The 21,061-nt window shown below is 42.0% G+C and overlaps 1 protein-coding gene across 1 annotated transcript in view; it reads left to right on the top strand.

Moving 5' to 3' along the window:
- Positions 1-4,235: 4,235 nt before the first annotated feature.
- Positions 4,236-21,061, top strand: part of Zdhhc17 (zinc finger DHHC-type palmitoyltransferase 17) — a 74,668-nt gene continuing 57,842 nt past the window's right edge. Inside the window, exons 1-2 of the mRNA XM_045152494.1 lie at positions 4,236-4,389; positions 19,781-19,884. Of these exons, the coding sequence (XP_045008429.1) occupies positions 4,297-4,389; positions 19,781-19,884 (197 nt within the window). The 5' untranslated portion in view covers positions 4,236-4,296. The remainder of the gene's footprint in view (positions 4,390-19,780; positions 19,885-21,061) is intronic.

Below are 21,061 nucleotides of genomic sequence, written 5' to 3' on the forward strand. Positions count from 1 at the left end.
GGGCTGGCCTCAAACTCACAGCAATCTTCCTATCTCCTATCTCTGGGATTAATTGCATGCACCACTAAGCCAGCTGCTTTTTGGATTTTGATAATTGCCATCCTAACAGGTGTGTTGTGTTTGAGTGTAAAATTTCCCCCCTATGCTTGTGTGTTTGAGCACTTAGTCCCCAGTTGGGGGGGGGGAGGGCTGGAGTGGGGTAAAAACAGAGTTGTTGCTTAATGGATATGAAGTTTCAGTTATGTCAGATGTGTGTCTGTGAATCTGCTACATGACACAGTGCCTGTAGTTAACAATGCTATACTGGACAGTCAAGAATCAAGGTGTATTTTTGTAAGTATTTCTGCCACAACAAAAAAAAATTTATGAGGGCTGGAGAGATGGCTTAGTGGCTAAGGCGCTTGCCTTCAAAGTCTGAGGTTCCAGGTTTGACTCCCCAGCACCCACATAAGCCTGATGCACAAGGTTGCTCATGTATCTGGAGTTCGTTTGCAGTGGCTGGTGGTCCTAGGGTGCCTATTCTCTATATTTGCCTCTCTCTCCTTCATAAATGAATAAATATTTTGTTAAAAAAATCACAAAATGAACCTAATAACTCATTACAACAGGAAATAGGTGGCATTGGCATCAGTAGTTGAAGGGAAAACTCAGAAAGCTTCCAGACATGACTCTGCTACAGCAGAGCTTTGAGACTTGAAGGGTTTCTAAATTTTCCAATCGTTATTTGTCCATTTGTGAAATGACAAATTAGACTAGATATGAATATTTGCTAAAGTCACCTTTAGATTCAGTTGTCTCTGAAGTTACACAGAAAACTATATTTATACACCAGCATCCATTCCTTCCAGTTGGTCTCTTATTTCACAATCCTTTTTTCTTTTCTCTTCTTTCTTTCCTTTTCCTTTCCTTTTTTCTTTTTGGTTTTTCAAGGTAGGGTCCCACTCTAGCAGAAGCTGAACTGGAATTCACTATGTAGTCTCAGGGTGGCCTCGAACTCAGTGATCCTCCTACTTCTGCCTCCCAAGTGCTGGGATTACAGACGTATGTCACCATGCCTGGCTTTTAACAATTCCTTTCTAATAAGGTCTATTTTTCTCTTCCAATTTTGTTTTACACCATCCTTTGCCTATCTATGCAATTAATATACTTCTCAGCTGTCCTTGAAGTCTTCTGAAAATATTATCTGAAATTTGGACTTTGCAATGTAGATAGAAACTCTGTAGGTTGGAAAGATAGCATCTGTTTACATTCAGAGCCTCACTGTTAAGTACTAAAATTAGCCTGATTTAACATGTTTAACAAGTTTTCTAAAGAATAGCTCCCCCCACGAGATTGTCTTTCTCTCTATGGATGGAAGGAATGGGTTTATTTGGGCTTACAGTTTTACAGGTTGTTTCATCGTGGCAGGGAAAGCATGGTGTGGTGGTTTGAATGCTAGGTTCCCAGCTGATGGAGATTTGGGAATTAACGCTTCCTGGAGGTAGTATATTGTTGGGGGTGGGCTTATGGGTGTTATAGCCAGTTTCTCCATGCCAGTGTTTGGCACACTCTCCTGTTCCTGTTGTCCACCTTATGTTGGCCAGGGGGTGATGTCCATGCGCTGCTCATGCCATCGTTTTCCTCTGCCATCATGGAGCTTCTCCTTGAGCCTGTAATACAAAATAAACCTTTTTCCCACAAGCTGCTCTTGGTTGGGTGATTTCTACCAGCAATGCGAACCTGACTGCAACAGGGCATGCACAGGAAGCTGGTTCACATCACTAGTTGCAGGGAAGCAGAACTACAAAAGCCTAAGGAGAGTGTGTTCCAAAGAAGCCCAGAGCAGCCTTAAACTCCCTGTCCTCCTACTTCTGCCCTTTGAGAGCTACAGCTAGGAGAGTGTCACCACGTGAGACCTGTAACAGCCACTGTCATTCCTGGCTTCTATCATTTCTTCATTCAGTAATTATTTACTTGTCTCATAGCAGTAAGCAAGGCAGACATGGGTCCAAGTTAAGTTCATTTTCGTTACAGCTCCTTCTCATATTTTCTCTGAAGTCACAAAGAAAAATGTCTCCAGTAAGTCAATGAAGATGGATACAGGAGGTTGAATGCTTAATAGATATTGTGTCAGAAGGCCCCAGGTTTCTCATGTTTTCAAGATGAAACAGAAATCTAGATTTTAAATGAAAACTCACTTTATTTACTGAATTTCGTTCTCTAATTAAAACATCCTGAAAACCACCAAACTACTACGTGGGCCAAATAACAAAATTTATTTCTTTATTTATTTCAGGGTGGCCTTGAACTCACTGTGATCCTCCTACCTCTGCCTCCCAAGTGCTGGGGTTATAGGCTTGAGCCACCACACCAGCTTAAATAACACATTTTTTTTAAGTTCCTGATGCTTTGTTCCAGGCTCTCTGTCTCCTAAGGTCTAACATTTCCATTTTATGAACACACCCGGTCATACACATCTTCACCAGGACTCTGAATACATGGGCACCCACATGAACTATTTTCTTGTTTTCCACCTGTAGTTTCTTTATCTACTTCATCCAGTCATTTCTTTATGTCGCCACCTTTCAGACGTTCCACTTGGTTACCTTTCTTTACTCGGTTCTACTCCCGATTCCTAGTAAAAGCACAACATAGGGCCAGGAGTCTAGAACTGAAATGTTGACGGGAAAATGGTTTTTGTTGTGTCTGAAAACTACTCAGGGCTCCAAATGCTGAATGTTAATTCTGTCCAGGTTCACATGCTGATTCCTGGTTCTTGTCATGAGTGAAAGAATGGTTATCAGTTGGAGCTGAAAGGAGAAAAAGAAGCTTGCTAGAGGACAAAGGCAGCTCGGAAGGTAACAGAGGATCCCGTTTCCCACCACCTTGAGCAGCTGTGAAAGGTCATGACCACCGCTGAGTGATTATAGCTCTTTTCCCAACCAGCCCTACGTTTACTTCCCTATTTTCACTTATAACTGGGAATGCTCGTTTTCTCAATTGTCCTAGCGTCATGATGGCACGTAATTATTTCCCACTTTTCCTCATCGCGCCTCCGAAACGAAGTCCAATTTGGACTGGATGGGGCTCTCCTTACACCCCGGGGATTCCCAGGCGGCCACCCAAACCTTCCAAGAGGTTTCATCCCCCTTCCCCTGAAGCACCCGGCTTCCTCTAGAGCGCCTTCCTCCAGGTTTACAAACTCAGCTCACGAGGTTGCGCCGCAGGGTCCCTGCTGGTGGTCTTTGGCGTCGGCCAGAGGCAGGTGAGTATCGGGATCTAACGTTAGTCGAGCTCCGGGACCCGTGTCCGCTAACCGAGCCTCTGAGCTGCTTAGACCTGCAATCCCTAATAGCCCAAAGCAAACGCTTCCTGCCGTTGTTCCCTCAGCCCATTTCTAGGAAGCACTCTCCTCCACCACCAGCAGCCCCGGTATCCTTTAGAGCATGGCTTTAGTCGTTTTATCTGGGTCATCCTCCAGTGGGATACGGCTTAAATAACTTCAGTTCTCAATTCCTGGGTCATATTAAATAAAACGTAGCAGATGGGGATGTGTGCGCTTTGGCAGCGCCCTTTTCATTATTTACTATATTTTGTATGTCCCTAATTCGAGACCCAAGAGGGCAACTTGGGTTCATTTCACAAAGGCTTTTCCAGAAGGAAGCTCCCAGGTTTTCTCCTGGTTTCTCCGGGCGCCCCCCGGAGGCGACCTTTCCCGAGACTCGGGGCTGGGGGGGGGGAATTGGGGGGAAGGATGGTCTTCCAGCGGGAGCGACGCTCGCCTGGAGCCTCTCCAGCTCCCTGGGCGACGGCCTGGGCCCGGTTTCCCGAGGACGGGGTCCCGGCCCCGTACGGCGCAGCTCGGCAGCGCGGTCCCCGTTCTCGCGCCGCCGCCAGGTCTCCCTGCAGGTCCTGCAGCGGGGCCCAGGGTGACCGGAGCCGTGCGTGAGCCTCGGGTCGAGCACCCGCCCCGCCCCGCCCCGCCCGCCCCGCCCGCCCCGGCCGGCCCGCAGCGCACCCCCGGGCCGCGGCGCCCACGCCCAGGCAGCCGGCCGCTTCCCCGGCGCAGTGCAGCAGAGCGCGCTCCCGCCCGGGCCGCGCCGCGCCGCGCCGCGCACGCGCACAGGGACCTGCGCGCTCGAGGCGGGAGGGGAGGGGGCGTCCCGGGCGTCGGACTACGACGACGACGACGAGGAGGAGGAGGAGGAGGAGGAGGAGGAGGCGGCCGCGTCGCCTCCGGCGGGGCTCGCGCTCACCCTCACGCGCGCCCCTCCGCCTCGCCGCGAGCCCCGCGAGGGGGAAACGCTTTCTCCCGGCATGCAGCGGGAGGAGGGATTTAACACCAAGATGGCGGACGGCCCGGACGAGTACGAGAGCGAAGCGGGCTGCGTGCCCCTTCTCCATCCCGAGGTGAGGGTGGCGCCCGGCGCGACCCTTCTGGCCCGGGACTCGCCGGGTCGGGGTGGGGGGCCGCGGCTGACGTGCGGACGGGGAGCGGGCCGGCCGAGCGGGCGGGCGGGCGGGCGGGCGGAGGCAGGCCCGGCGGATAACGGGGGAGGAGATAGCGGGGCGGGCCCGGCCGGGGCGGGCGGGCTCAGCGCGGTCCCGGGCCGTGCCCGGAGCTCCGCCGTGGGGGTGTTTGAGGGCTGCCCTGCTTGTGGGCGCACAGAGGACTGGGCACCCCAGGCCGCTTTGCAGACGCACCTCAAGTCCCTGGGCTTGACCGTGCGGGGCGAGGAGCAGGAGGCGCGTGTGCTTTGCATTTCTTTTTCTCGCTCCCCTTCCCACCCTTTCCCTGCGCCGGGGCCTGGGACGCCGTCCGTTGCACGCTGCCGGCCGCGGGGGCGGTGGTGCCGGCGGGGCTACAGTTGGACCAAGTGATGTTCCCTCCGGGAAAGGCCCCAGGCAGAAACTCGGGGTACCGCATGCAGGTTGCCCTATTTCAGCATTTGTCCTTAAGCTGTCAACCAGGGAGGTCAGAACTTTTGGGGATAAACCCACGCTCATGTTAGCTTATCAAAGTGCCGCTGTTTTGTTTTTTCTTTCTTTTTTTGAAGAGCGAGGGGAAGCCGGTGCAACACGTTTTCCCCGCCCGGCCTGAGTGTCTTCCTGGGTACTCCAGGACCAGTCACGTTCTCGAATTGTTTACCTCTGATGGTTGCTGAGCCAATGCTTGCTGTTCAGGACTGCAGACAGTTCTGTATGGATTCCGTGTTCTTTTTTTTTCTCTAATGATCCACAGTGAAGGGTGGTGGTAAGGAGACACTGAAACACGCGTCGTGTTTTTGAGGTTCAGGGGTGAGCAATCATCAGTGTTTATTACAGGGTGAACAAACATGGAAGTCTTCCACTTGGTTGCTTTGCATGAGTATGAGCCTATTTTGTTTTCTGGATTTTTGCAGCTTACTAGTATTTTTTTTTTTTTTTGGTTTTTCAAGGTAAGGTCTCACTCTAGCCCAGGCTAACGTGGAATTCACTATTTAGTTTCAGGGTGACCTCAAACCCATGGTGATCCTCCTATCTCTGCCTCCCAATAATTTTTTAAAATATTTATTTATTTATTTGAGAGAGAATAGAATGGGCGTGCCCAGGACTTCCAGCCACTGCAAACAAACTCCACTCCAGACTCATTTCATGGGTACTGGGGAATTGAACCCTGGTTCTTGGGCTTTGCAGGCAAGTACCTTAACCACTGAGCCATCTCTCTACCCCACTTTTATTTTTACTTTATTTATTTATTTATTTATTTATTTATTTATTTATTTATTTATTTTTTGGTTTTGTTTTACAAGGCAAGGTCTCACTCTAGTCCAGGCTGACCTGGAATTAACTATGTAGTCTCAGGGTGGCCTCGAACTCATGGTGATCCTCCTACCTCTGCCTCCCGAGTGCTGGGATTAAAGGCGTGCGACACTACGCCCGGCCCCACTTGTATTTTTAAAGTAAAACGTGACTAACAAACCACCACCCTCCCAAATACTTATACTCAACCACAGTCTCATTCATGATTTTGTTTTATCAAAAAATGAAAAAGCCGGGCTGGAGAGATGGCTTAGCGGTTAAGCGCTTGCCTGTGAAGCCTAAGGACCCCGGTTCAAGGCTCGGTTCCCCAGGACCCACGTTAGCCAGATGCACAAGGGGGCGCACGCGTCTGGAGTTCGTTTGCAGAGGCTGGAAGCCCTGGCGCGCCCATTCTCTCTCTCTCCCTCTGTCTTTCTCTCTGTGTCTGTCGCTCTCAAATAAATAAATTTAAAAAAAAAATGAAAAAGCCTTTAATCGCAGCACTCGGGAGGCAGAGGTAGGAGGATCGCTGTGAGTTTGAGGCCACCCTGAGACTACATAATGAATTACAGGTCAGCCTGAGCTAGGAGACCCTACCTCGAAAAACCACACACACACACACACACACACACACACACACGCTAGGAGACCCTACCTCGAAAACACACACACACACACACACACACACACACACACACACACACACACACAGTCTTAGGAATATATGCCTGAGCCAGTCTCAGTAGAAAATGCTTCTTTGGGCTGGAGAGATGGTTTAGCGGTTAAGAGCTTGCCTGTGAAGCCTAAGGACCCCGGTTCGAGGCTCGGTTCCCCAGGACCCACGTTAGCCAGATGCACAAGGGGGTGCACGCATCTGGGGTTCATTTGCAGTGGCTGGAGGCCCTGGCACGCCCATTCTCTCTCTCTCTCTGCCTCTTTCTCTTTCTGTCACTCTCACATAAATAAAAATAAAATTAAAAAAAAAGAAAATGCTTCTTTGGACTTGTGACAGAACTGTGCAGTAAGACTGTGTGTGTGTGTGTGTGTGTGTGTGTGTGTGTGTGTGTAAAGTGTCATTGGAGTTAGCTCTTATTTTACACTGTAGCTCTAAAAATATGTCTCAAAATAAAATTTTCAGATGATGCCTTCAAAATGTTGATAAGGAGTATTTCTATTCACCTGTTTGTGCGGATGTATTTGTAATACTTAAATGCTTATTTTGTATATTTTAATGTTTTCCTCTTCATAAACCTTTGCTTTAAAACTGGGCATAGTGGCACATACCTGTGATCCCAGCACCTTGGGAGGTGGTTGGCAAGAGGATCAGAATTTCAAGGACAGTCTTGAGATTGCCAGTTAACTTTGTCATCAAAGTGGGAATTGGACTAAGTGACATATGCTCTTCCTTTTAACCAACAAGCACAAAGTCTAGTTAGTTTAAATTCTTTTTTATCTTAAACTCCAGAACTCTGTGGACTAAGGTTGTTTCCCCCCCCTCCATCTTTGGTTAGTTTCTTGCATTTGGTATAGACTGGTGTTGTTTGCTCTTAGCAATATGTCAGCCCAGGCTGGCCTCAAACTCATGGTGATTCTCCTGCCTCAGCCTCCCAACTGCACACACCACAACACCTGGCCCCAACTTTGTTCATGATCATGGGTTGATGGTAATTATAATGCTTAGTTAGTGATCCACTGAGAAGATTAAACAAGATCATGTATTTTGTCAAAGTGTTTTCAGTCCTTGAAAAGAAATGCATTCTGTGTCTTGGTAAGCAGTAGAATAATATAGTACTTACAACTCTTTTTTTTTTTTTTTTTTAGAAGATCACAGGCTTTGAGTCAGACATTTGGATTGTAATTTCAGTAAGCAGATACGTGATTGAAAATTAAAAAAAAATTAAAGCTTCAATTTGTTCATCAGAAAATGGTGGTGTTGCCTAATTTGTTTGGCTATAAGGGTTATATGTCAAGGTTCATGTACTAACATGTACTCAGTTAAGGTTGTTTCTTTTTCCTTACCAGAAGAAGGAGGGAAGTGTGGAGCATATATTTTGGTTTGGGTCAGTGATTTAGACATTATATGGGCTTTAATGTAGTGGAATTGGATCTTGTAGGAACATTTATTTTTTTATATTTACATTTAATGTCACGAAAACAATTTGTCTTACTTGAACAGATGAGTCATTTCTGTAGTGAAATAGCTGTTTCCAGGCATGATGGTACACACCTGTAGTAGAAGCAGTAGGGAAAACTGAGGCTAGAGGATTGTGAGCTCCAGGCCAGCCTCGTTTACATAGCCAGACCTTGTCTTCAAATAACAACAACAAAACAAAAACAGGGTTGGAGAGATGGCTTAGTAGTAAAGGCACTTGCCTGCGAAACCTAAGGACCCAGGTTCCGTTCCCTAGTACCCATGTAAAGCTAGATCCACGAGGTGGTACATACGTCTCTAGTTTGTTTGCAGTGGCTAGAGGCCTTGGCATGCCCATTCTCTTTCTATCTGCCTCTCTCTCTCTCACAAATAAAAACATAAAAACAGACAAAATAAATAAAATTAGCTACTGCTAATTCTCCTGTTTACATACAAGCTGCCCATTGTTAAAATTGCCCCCTTTTAGAGGATTATGCAATTATATGAACAATGAAAACTTTTTGAGGTATTTGGGGTAAGAGAGCCTTTTTAAAAATGAATTAAGTAATCCACTTAGTGACTCATGCAAATACATCTTTATCAGATTTGGGTCAGGCATTTTGCTGGACTTTCTTAATGGCTAAATTCAACAAGAGGTAGAGTAGGATACAGGTTAAGAGGCATGTGTTACTGATGACAGAACGAGAATCTGGGTTTTCCCGCTCCCTCCCATCATGTCTAGTTAAGTTCTCATTAGCACAATGGGGTTGATATGTCCACCTTTTAGAGTTGCTGTGAGTGCTCACTAAGCAGCTGTCAGAGACACAGGCTGTCTGGTACAGTAGACCTTCGGTGGCTGTGCATAGAGGGAATCCCCAGAAAGAAGTTGATAGTATTTGTTAGTCTGTTGAACTAGAGATTATTCATTTTATCATACTGAGAGAACTAAGGTTATTTGGAAAAAGATGAACTGATTATCAGGGGATTGGCATGCTAGTTCTAACTGGGAGCTAGTAGATACTTAACTGCTGTTAGTTTCTTTGCTTTTAAGATAAAAAGGCTAGACTAGATGATCCTTACGATCTTGAACTCTAGTGTTCTGATTGCAAGTTGTGATTTTTCTCAAGATAGTAATCTTGAACACCTAACCTAACCGCTATGTAAATAGCATTGTGTTAGGTTATGTGGGTTCTAATAAAAGAAAGTGGGCAGTGTATGTTTTCTAGAAGGTCAGTAGGGATGTGCATATATGTCCATGAAGCACCTGACAGAATTGAGTGCTGGATTGAGTGGTGTGGCCTGTTAACAGTGTCAGGTTCCTGTCATTTGGAATGGTTAGGAGGTTGCCTGGGACAAAGAGCATATGTTGGTGTGTGTCCAGCAGGCTTGTTACCATGTCTTCTGTTTCACATTGTGGCACATCTTCAGTAAATCTGCTCAGCTCTCAGATTGAGAGGATAATGCCTCCTTCTGCTAGATTATTTCAGGAGCTCAGTATTTCCCAGAGACTAGACTCAGAGCTGTATTACCTAGGTGATCCAGAGATTTGATCTATTGCTTTGCTTTCCCCTACAATTTCAAAATCTATTGCTGCCTGTTTTTGTAGTTTCCTCCCTCTTTGTTTTAAATGATACTTTTAAATTTATTTTTGGGGTGTGTGTGAATGCAGGAACATGTATGCCAACATGCATGTGTGGAGGTCTCTTAAGTTGGTTCTCACTTCCCACCTCATTTGAAGCAGGGTCTCATTGTTAGTGAGCTTCCAGGGAATTCTTCTGTCTCCCTTCTCACACTAAGCATACTGGGATTACAGAAGCCACAGTAGCTTTGGCTTGGGGTCTGAACTCATACACAGCAGGTACTTTATCCATGGAGCAATCTTCCCAGACCCCTCACATTTTTATCCATATCAATAGCCCTTGGTTTGTCCTTTTGAATATTAAAGTATTACTGTATCTACTGTCTTCATAAATTTCATAAAATCTTTTGAGGCTTTAGTACAAGCAATTTTGGCTTTTTGCATTTCTACTTTTTGATCACAGTCCCCTTCTCAATACTTTTGTCTCTTCTTCCCATCAGTTGTCCATGACAGTGTGTTGATGGGCCCAATATTTTGCAGGTCTTGTGCAGTTTACAACAGCTGCTGTGACAACAGTGCAGCAACCACTTTGGAAGACAGCATTCCGAAGCACTTCTCCCCATCCTGTGATAGAAATCTTTCACTTAGTGGTAAACACTGTTACTTCACAGTGCTTTGGTGATTTCTGAGTTTTTATTAGTCACCACTCTCTGAAAAGAGAAGCTTCTTTAACCAAAAGTGAGAGTAGCATTAACATATGGGATAAATATAAATACTTGGTGTGCATAATATAACGATTTATCAAGACAATAGTAATAGTTCCATCTCCCCCACCCCCAGGACTTAGGACCTTCCCAGCCATAGGCTTTTGACTAGGTTTTCAGTACCAGGCATAAATCCATCCTATGAAATGGGCCTTAGAGCCAATCACAGTACAGTTGGTTACCCTCATAACAGACATGCCACTATTGCACTAGTGGGCACATCTTGCCTGGCTGGCCAATGGTGTAGCTTGCAAGATCCACTGCTGGCAAGCCTTGATGAATGAGTCAGGACAATATTATAGTTATAAAATATGAAAACAAAAATTTCACTCAGTGACTTTTTAAAATTTTATTTATGAGAGGGAGAGGACAAGAGAGAATGGGATGACAGGGTCTCCTGCCCTGCAAATGAACTCAGGCACATGTGCCACTTTGTGCATCTGGCTTTACATGTGTACTGGGGAACTGAACCTGGGCCATTAGGCTTTGCAAGCAAGCACATTTAACTTCTGAGCCATCTCCTCAAACCCCCCCCCCCATGGCTTATTTATTTAGTTCTAGGATGATACCTTGTTTTTTCCCAAAAAAGGTATGCAAGTATGCAAGCACCTATATTGAAAGTACAATGAAACTTCCATCTTCTGTGGATGAAAATTGCAAAGAACTTAATATCTTGAGTTCAAAGGGTTAAACATAATACTTTTCCTGTTGTGTTGAAGATCTCCAAGTGAATTCCCAGCACTAAAAAAATCCCAAAAGACTTTTCAAATATCCCACCTCTTTTTATGCTTTGTGGATTTATGTGTGGTTTGCATGCATGTGAATGTTTCTCGGTGTCAGCAGGAACACGTGTGTAAGCATGTGGAGGCCAGAAGTCAATGTTGGGTGTCTTTTTTCCTCAATCATTTTTACCTTATTCTTTGAGACAGGCCCTCTAGCTGAATCTAGAGCTCACCAGCTTGCCTAGATTTGCCTCAGTAAGTAAGCTTCAGGGTATTTCCTCTTCCCTCACCAGTGCTGGGATCATAAGTGCCTAGCATCACGTCCAGCATTTCCATGGGCTCTGGAGAGTCAAACTCAGGTCCCCACGCTTGCATGGCATTCACTTCACCCTCAGAGCCATCTCCCAGCCTGAGTGGTTTTGTTTTATCGTAGAGTTAATGCATACCAAATGTAATAGAACATTTTAAAAATAAATTAGAATATAATGGGGTCTTAGGATTCTTTCTGATTCTCAGTTTTGTGTTGAAGATGTGGAAATAATAGGACTGAATGTGTCTATAACACTGTTTTTTTTTTTTTTTTTTGGTACGTCAGTGGCTTTTGTTGTATGTATAGAGTGGGTGTCATGTGGTGTCTGTGTTTGTGCCCAGATGAAAGTGTCCCGTGTGCCTGCATGCAGAGGCCATAGTAGATCCTTAGGTATCCTACTGTTTGCACTCATCCACCTGTTTTCTTGACATAGAGTCTCTCCCTCAACCTGGAACTGTACTTTAGTCTGTGAGCTCCAGTGATTTCCTGGTCTCTGTGCCCCCTCCAACAGGAATGGGGTTATAGAAATGTGGGGCCATGGCCAGCTTTTTCATGTAGGTACTGGCACATCAAACTCAGGAGGTCTCAGGCCCTCATGCCTGCAGCAAGCACTCTTACCCAGTGCCACTGAGCCATGTTCGTAGCTGTAGCCTGTGGTTTATTCATTCATTTAGTTATTGCTTGTGTGTGTCTGTAGTATGTATGGTGTATGCATGTGTATGTGCCCATGTGGCACCCCCTGCACGTACCTGAGGCAGGTTGTGCTTGCCAAGCACTCCTGTGGTGGCTAGAGCGGATTGCTGTGTGACCTGCTCCGTCACTCTTTGAGCTGGAGTCTCTTACTGATCCTTGAGCCCCAGAGCTTGTCATTTTTTCATGAGTCCCAGTGATTTTTAGGTCTGTGTTCTCTTAGGGGCCTGGGGTGCTGGGGTTACAGATTCACATGACCATGCTCAGCTGTATATGTCTGTCTTGGACTTTGAACTCGAGTGGTCTCTCAGGCTTCCTCCCAGCTTATTATTTTTTTTTTGTTTTTTGGAAAACAAGTGAAAGGTGAATTCTCATTGAGATGTTACTATACTATACCCTTGCTTTGGTTTTAAGAATAATTATTTTTTTTATTCTGACCACTTGCTAATTATGAAGGATAAACAAAATTGGTGTGATTATTCCTATTTTCATAGAAAAATAAGTCTTTCTTAAAATTGAATATAGAAGTTGCTAATTTTGTTAGGTTGCAAATGTCAGCAAACTGATGAAAATTAACTGGGTGAAAGTGAGAATTTGATTTACTGTCTCAAGTAATTCAAACTGAGGGTGGCAGGGGATGTTTACTCTGAAGTTGTCCACAACCTGAAATGAGACTGTGTTTTGCCTCTCTCTCCCTCACCCTTTCAGCCTCATTTTGTTCTAATGGACAGCAGGTTCTTTATTATATGTGATGTAGATATGGATGTCAATATGTATCACTTATTTTTTCACTGCTGGGACAAAATATCTGATCAGGAGCATCTCAGGGAAGGAAATATTTTGGCTTACAGTTTTGAGGGGTGAAGTCTATATAGTGGGGGGAAGCAATGGCAGGAGCAGACAGCTGGTACCATGTCATCTTGTTATCAGGGAGGAAGTACAGACAAAGGCAAGCAGGAATGGGCTGTACCACCTCAAAACCCACCTCAGTAACACACTACCACAAGGCTCCACAACCCTCCTACACAGCACCACCGAGTATTTAAACACATGAGGTTATGGGAGACCTTTTACATTCAAACCACCACATCAGAATTTTTGTTTTGTAGCACACCTCTCAACTCTAACTAATAGAGAGGTACTTTGTATTTCTCTCATTTTCTCAGTGAAAAGTGGTGTTGGGTGTATTTTAGTTCCTGTGTCTACACATAAGACCTCAGGCACAGTACTGTTGCTGGTCAGGGTGACTTAGTTGGTGTTAGAAGAGCAAGTGGACAAAAAACTTTGTGACTGCATTCTTACATGAGAAATTTTTCTTTACTTTGTTTCCAACCTTCAGGCTTTTTTCATAAATACTTTGAGTGGTGTTATTACATTGAACTTAGTTACACTTAATAAATTTGTAATGGAGCTACTGAATAGTGAATAGCATTTTAAATGAATATTCTAGAACTTAGTCATCTTTTTGTGCAAGGCCAGATAGTTAATATATATATAACTATAATTTATATATATATATATATATATATGTATGTATGTATGTATGTATATATATATACACACACACATATGTAATATAACTTTTCAGTATGTGAATTAGTGGTAGGCATATTTAGAAAAAGTTCTAAGGAGATTCTGATAAGCATGCCTCTCTCTTATTCTCCTCGCTTCAACACTCATTTTGATACTTGGGGAAAGTATAGGAGAAGGAAGGACGCTAATTTGACATTTACTGTATTAGACATTGAATGGAGTTCTTTGAATGTTATCTCATCAGTGTGATAGATAATAATGTTAATAATTGCTAGCACCAAATTATAACTAAACACTTCCTATATGTTCATTTATTTTTCACTACTTGGTATATCTGTTTTGAAAATTGAGACATAGGGAGGTTAAATAACTTGCTATTAAGTGGTATAACTGCCTGTAAGGTCGCTGTGCTTTTCTATCACAGCACAGTGTGATTCAGATGATAGAATTGCATGGTTGTCTTTTTTGGAGGCAGGAGCTAGCTGTGGTTGCAAGTGTCCTCATTAATGTTTTTTAGTTTTTTATAACCTTTATTTTTTCTTTTCCAGACGTAAGGTCTCACTCTAGCCCAAGCTGACCGAAACTCACTCTGTAGTGCCAGGCTGGCCTCAAACTCGCTGCAATCCTCTTACCTCTGCCTCCCAAGTGCTGGAATTAAAGGCGTGTACCAACAACCCCAGCAGTCTTTATTTTCTTAGACCCATTTTAAGTTAGGCTAATTGAGCAGAAAGTCCAGGGAGTCCCCATAGATCTCTTAACCATACAACTACATAATCTTCCCTGTTATCATTGTCTAGCAAAAGCGGTCCATTTGTCACAGTAGATCAGTCTACATTGTTGTTTCTTTTTCACTCAAAGTCCATACTTTGTATTAATGCTCACAGCCTGTGGGGTTCACGCTGTTGATTTTAGCACATTGTAGGGATGTGCAGCTACAGTTTTTCTACTTGACCATGGTGCAGAAGCCGCAGCGCACATTTGACTCCTTCTCCTGGGGACAGCAGTGTGCAGGTGCTCTGCTCCCAGTGCTGCTCCTGGCTGTGGCTACAGCTCTTTGCAAGGGTAAACAGTCAGCACTCAGACTGAACACATGGCTCATGTCTGTAAACCCAGCACACAGGGCGTGAAGGTAGAAGGGTTACTGGGAATTTGAGGTCAGCCTGAGCTATGTAGTGAGTTTCAGGCCAGGTTGGACTAAAGAGGAAACCCTACCTCAAAAGCAACCTGGCCAGTGCCCTAGGCTCGGTGTATTAAATGCATTCTAAAGCTTAGCATGTTGTTGGGAGTATGATAACATAATCTCCTTGTAAGTGAAGGTGCATCTAAATATTGTCATATAGAATAGTTTTACCATGTCTTTGCTTGGCCAGCCCTGATTAATATTACCTTGGATGTACCATGGTATATTGTCTGTCCATCTATGGAAGGACATCTTGCTGTTTCCACTTTTGTTCTTTTGCTTCCTACTTACTTTCGCCATGTGCATGTTAATGAGGTGTGCACAGATTAAGAAAACAGACTTAGAGGTGAAGTAATGTATTCAGGTTCACAGTAATACTTGGCAGAGTTTGCCTTAGAACCTAACTGTTTTCAAAGCCATAATCCTCATGTACATAAATAGGTTAACACTGTTTTTAATTTTTTTTAACTTATAGAAGAAAAAAGTCAGTTACTTAGTTCTCTGATTTTAAAGGAGTTAGGGGAGGTCTTATTTTTAGCATTTGCTCCAAGGCACTTTTTTGAGAAACTTAGAATAATAAAACATTTCTTTAAACAGGTTTTCCAAATTCCTTTTATTCAGCCCGTTTTCCCCTGCTTAGTGTAAATTTATAAGGCAAAACATGCACTTTCATTAATTTTTTTGAAAGGAAGTGACTGTCTTAGAATAGACCTAGATGCAGATGGGATTGGACTTAGATATTCTCAGTTTTAATTCTTTGGTAGTACTTAGGGTAGTTGGTGCTGGGGAGGTAGAGGTGGGGGGTCTCTGGGGCTCACTGGCCAGCCAGTCTAGCCTAATTGGTGAGCTTCAGGCCAATAAGAGCCTGTCTCAAAAAGAAGTGGACAGTATTCCTGATAACAGCTGACGTTGTCCTCAGCCTCCACCTACAAGCGAGGTGTGCACCTCACACACCCACACATACACATTAAAAAAGGAAAAAAATCAAAATTCAGCTTTCAGGGCTGGAGAGATGGCTTAGAAGTTAAGGCATTTGCCTGCAAAGCCAAAGGGCCCCGGTTCGATTCCCTAGGACCACATTAGCCAGATACACAAGGGGGCACATGCATCTGGAGTTCATTTGCAGTGGCTGGAGGCTCTGGTGCACCCATTCTCTCTTCTTTTCTCTCTCTGCCTCTTTTTCTCTCTCAAATAAAATAATCCAGCTTTTAGTCATGCACTGACATTTCAAAGTGTTCATTGGCTTTGTATGGCTAGGAAGTATTGTTTCTCACAGCAGAAGATTACAGACCATGTCTTCATAATTTTGTCAAAAGTTCTGATGGACAGCATATGCCTGTATAAGTTGTTTACATTTTTTTACATCTTTGAAAAAGTTTTTCAGCATGACTTTTATTGAGGTGTTTTTAATTCACAATGAATTGAATATTTTTACATGTTCAAATTTATAACTTAAAACACTTTTTGTAAGCATTTTTATTATTTATTTGGAAGGAGAGGGAGGGAAAGAGAGAGAAAGAGAATAGATATGCCAGAGCCTCTTGCTGCTGCAAACAAACTCCAGATACATGCCAGTTTGTGAATGTGGATCCTGGAAAATTAAGTCCAGGTTGTCAGGCTTTGCAAAGCAAGCATTTTAACTGCTGAGCCATTTCTTCGGTCCTTTTTTTTTTTTTTTTTTTTAACTTTAAGATAATTTTAAATTTGTATTTATGTAGTAGTGCCAAAGTTGTAAAGTAATATAGAGATATTTCATATACCTTTTACCTAGATTCTCCAGTAGTATGAAATTACAGTGTACTATCTGTTGTAGTCAGCTTGGTCTTGCTGGAAGAAAACACCTGACCAAGAGCAGCTTATAGGAAAAAAAAGGTTTATTTTGGTTTACAGATTTGAGGGGAATCTCCATAATGGCAAGGAAAAATGATGGCATGAGCAGAGGGTGGACATCACTTCCTGGCCAACATCAAATGGACAACAAGTAACAGGAGTGTGTGCCAAACACCTGCAAGAGGAAGGTGGCTGTAACACCCATAAGCCCGCCCCCAACATTACACTGTCTCCAGGAAGCTGTAATTTCCAAATTGCCATCAGCTGGGGGACCTAGCATTCAGAACACTTGTTTATGGGCACACCAGAATCAAACCACCACACTATCATAATCAGGAGATGGATACAGAACATTTTTGTCACTACAAGAATCCTGTATATTGTCATTTTATAGCATGTGATATTTTTCTCTATCCCTCAATCTTTGATTAACACATGGCAACCAGGAATTTCTTCTCCATGTCTATGATTTTGTAACTTTAATAATGTTATGTAAATACAGTCATGTATCTGTAACCATAGGGAATGGTTATTATCACTTGGTATAAATCTTGGAGATTTGTTAGGCATTTGTATTAGTTCATTACCTTTTATTACTGAGTGGTATTCCATGGTATGACTATGTCACTTATCCCTTATAAATTATCTGTGTTTTTTCCAGATTTTTGTTGTTATAATTAAAGTGGATTTAAACATTTGTGTACAGGTATATATGTGAGCATAAATTTTTATTTCTCTGGAATATATGTTCAAGAATGCAATTATTGGGTTACATTATAGTTACATTTAATATTTTTAAGAAACCATTAAGCTGTTTTCCAGAGGGCCATTATACATTCTCATCATCAGTATCTGAACGATATGATCTCTACGTTCACACTGATATTTGAGGTTGCTAAATTATTACTATTATTGTTGTTACAGCCTCTTTAATCTGATTTTAATCTGATTTTGAAGCTACTTTATGAAAGTGGCTGTAAGTCAGGGACTGTCTTTGTAGGAGTCCTGGCAAGGGCCTTGGGGATGGAGACTGGAGAAAGTTGGAGAGGAGAGATACCTTTGGGATAATGTCTCTATAAAGGCTCATGAGCATGATGCCTTTGGCCTTCCTTGGTGGCTGGGAGGGCTGCAAATCGGTTTGTTTTGAAAGCAAATGATCCTGAATGGGGAGCTCTTAAATAGCACTGATTTTGACCTTTACGTTTTATCCTGGTCAGCAGCTGGGTCTGTTTGATTTTGGGCTGCAGGAAAGAAGACAGGAAAAGTTCTACCAGCTATCCTATTATAAATATAAATAAATTACATAATATAAATAATATAAACATAATATAAACATAAATATATCACATGGTATTTACCCTTTCACATGCAGCATTTTTCATTAACATGTTCTTGGACCTAGAGGCTGATGGATATTTTCCTGTCTAAAATTTCCAGTATTGACAGTATACCTAACTTTATTGATGGAAAGTCTTTTGGATTGAGATCAATTTTATCTTTGGACTTACAGTGTAGAGAGAACCAGGGCTTCTAGTTGGACTGGTTAAAGCTGTATACAGCAGCATATAAAGAACCCAGTATGGACTGAAAAAAAAAAAAAGTAAAAATAGTGCATTAATTAGGCTAATAATAAATATTCTGTCTTGAGAGCAGCGCCATCTGTTGGCATTGGTAACTAATTACATTTTAAAAGATAATTTTATAAAGACATAAAGAAAGCTCAGTATGGAACTAATATTCTCAGTAGTATTTCATAGTGCTTAACTATGCTTAGTAGTGCTTAATCACTGTCCCACGGCCTTAGGGAGAGTTGTGTCCCCTGTCTGTCTCAATATAACCTAATATATACCTATATAATTTAGGCTACATTATTTAGCTTATTGTTCCTAGGCTACAAAACTGTACGGCATGCTCCTGAACTGAATGCAGTAGGTAGTAGTAACACTGCTACTGTGTATGTAATCAGAAAACTGTGGAAATGATGCTAGGTGATAAGTTTTTCAGCACCAATATAATCTTCTGGAACTCACAAGCACTTGAATGTTATATGGTATATGACTATCCAAGTATATATGGACATGTTACTGGACCAGCTCTCTTGTTCCATGTGTACTTAATGGTAGATTCTTATAATGCTGTCTGTATGAAGGAGTTTAAGAAAATTTGTTAACATTTAACCATATCTGCTCTCACTCTTTTTTAAAAAAGATTTTTATTAGCATTTTCCATGATTATAAAAAAATATCCCATGGTAATTCCGTCCCCCCCCCACACTTTCCCCTTTGTAATTCCATTCTCCATCATATTACCTCCCCATCACAATCATTGTACTTATATTTATACAATATCAACCTATTGCTCTCACTCTTAATATCTCATTTTCAGTGTGTTTTGCCTCTACTGTTTTTTTCTTGGTTCCTTTGAGAGTAACATTCAGAGATCTTTCACACAATATTAGGATTGATCTAATAATAATTGCTTATGATAGCATAACATAAGGTTAATATACTGTAAATATAAGAATTATATAAGAAAAATATATAATTATGCATAATTATATAAGACAATTATTGAAAAATTAGAAAGCTGACTATATTTACATCATATACAACTAACCACAGTTAATCACTTCTATTATAACCTTTTAGACCATGATTATACCAAACCTGAACTTAAATTCTCATTATTGTTAAAAAAAAAAAAAAAACCCTAAGCAAATAGGTTAGTGTGTTGGGATATTTCAGAGCCATAGGAAGAGAAACATTTCACAGACAAAAAAGTCTTTTGCACCAAAGATGAATTTCAGTTGCTAATTTGTCACTTAATTTATAGCCTTACAGCTTTTTTTTTTTGAGTCACGCCCTACAGACTGGCCTTTTTTTTTTTTTTTTTTTTTTTTTTTTTTAATGAAAGAGCGAGAATGAATTGGTAGGCCAGGGCCTTCAGCCACTGTAATTGAACTCCAGATGCATGTGCCTCCTTGTGTGCATGTACGATTTTGTGTGCTTGTGTCACTGTGCGTCTGGCTTAGATGGGACCAGGAGAGTCAACTATAAGTCCTTAGGCTTTGCAGGCAAGTGTGCCTTAACTGCCAAGCCACCTCTCCAACCTGCCTTACAACTTTTTAATTTTGAGGATGTGTACAAGGGCTAGCTTTATCTATGTTTTTCTATAAAATACATATTTCAGAATAAGATAAGCTTAATTATTTAATACAAAAATAAAAACAATATTTTATACCTTTTTTCATTTCTTATTTTTGTGATTTCTCTCTGTAACAGGAAATCAAACCCCAAAGCCATTATAACCATGGATATGGTGAACCTCTTGGGCGGAAAACTCACATTGATGATTACAGCACATGGGACATAGTCAAGGCTACACAGTAAGGTTTTTGTTGTAGTTTTCTTCTTTGGCATTTGTATTCTAAGTGAAATATGAGCATGAATATCTGTCCTATTGCCTTGGGGAAAATGTCAGTATCTCAGTTAAATTATTGTATTTTCCATTAGTTTATTGGATATGTTTATTTGCTCCTAGTACTTGCTAATCTTTATAGAAGTTTCTTATTATACCCTAACATGTAGAATATGGATAATTAGAGCAAATTGCCAATCTTAAAAGTACTTTGAGTTAAGAAAATCATGGACATGTGTATTTATCCTGCCCCTTAGCCAGGTACACAAATTAAAAATGAAGTTAATGTCAGTCAGCTATCTGTTTACCTGTTGATTTTTCTATTTTATCTTCTTTCTTTCATTCTTCTATCTATCACTAAGAGAAATACCATGTTTAATTATGGTCATAAATTGTTGGATTTGAGACAATAAGGAAATGATAAATCCAAGAATATTGTAGTGCAATTTAGGTGGAAGTTAACATACAATAGGTACTTCGATCTACACATAAAGAAGAGAAAGTGAATTTAGTCCTTCAGCCTTTTACAGTCTAATGACAGTTTATTGTCTCTAGCATAGTTAGCATAGTATCTCAGAAAGGTGCTTTTATGCTTGCGTATTGTTGATCTTTGGGTTAGGGTCTGCTTTCTGCTTATTCTTCCCCAAAAATAGTTTTTCTTGTAATTTTTAAAAAATATTTTTATTTATTTTAATTGGGAAATTTTTAATAATCATCAAATGCACTATACATTAATAACTATAATACTGAAATTGCAAAACTTTAAATATTTTTCTCAAGAAAGAGATTTTCTTTCTATTGGGAGATATGAGGACTCAACTCACATTACTGTGGCTAGTCCATTTAAAAAAAAATTTTTTTTTTTAAATTTATTTATTTGAGAGTGACAGACACAGAGAGAAAGAGGCAGATAGAGAGAGAGTGAATGGGCGCGCCAGGGTCTCCAGCCACTGCAAATGAACTCCAGATGCGTGTGCCCCATTGTGCATCTGGCTAATGTGGGTCCTGGGGAATTGAGCCTCTTACCGGGGTCCTTAGGCTTCACAGGCAAGCGCTTAACCACCGCTAAGCCATCTCTCCAGCCCGGCTAGTCCATATTTAATACTAACATCTAAATAGCTGTTCATATTTCACAGTAAGGTAGA

This window comes from Jaculus jaculus, chromosome 6 (assembly GCF_020740685.1).
Source record: "Jaculus jaculus isolate mJacJac1 chromosome 6, mJacJac1.mat.Y.cur, whole genome shotgun sequence".
Lineage (NCBI taxonomy): Eukaryota > Metazoa > Chordata > Mammalia > Rodentia > Dipodidae > Jaculus > Jaculus jaculus.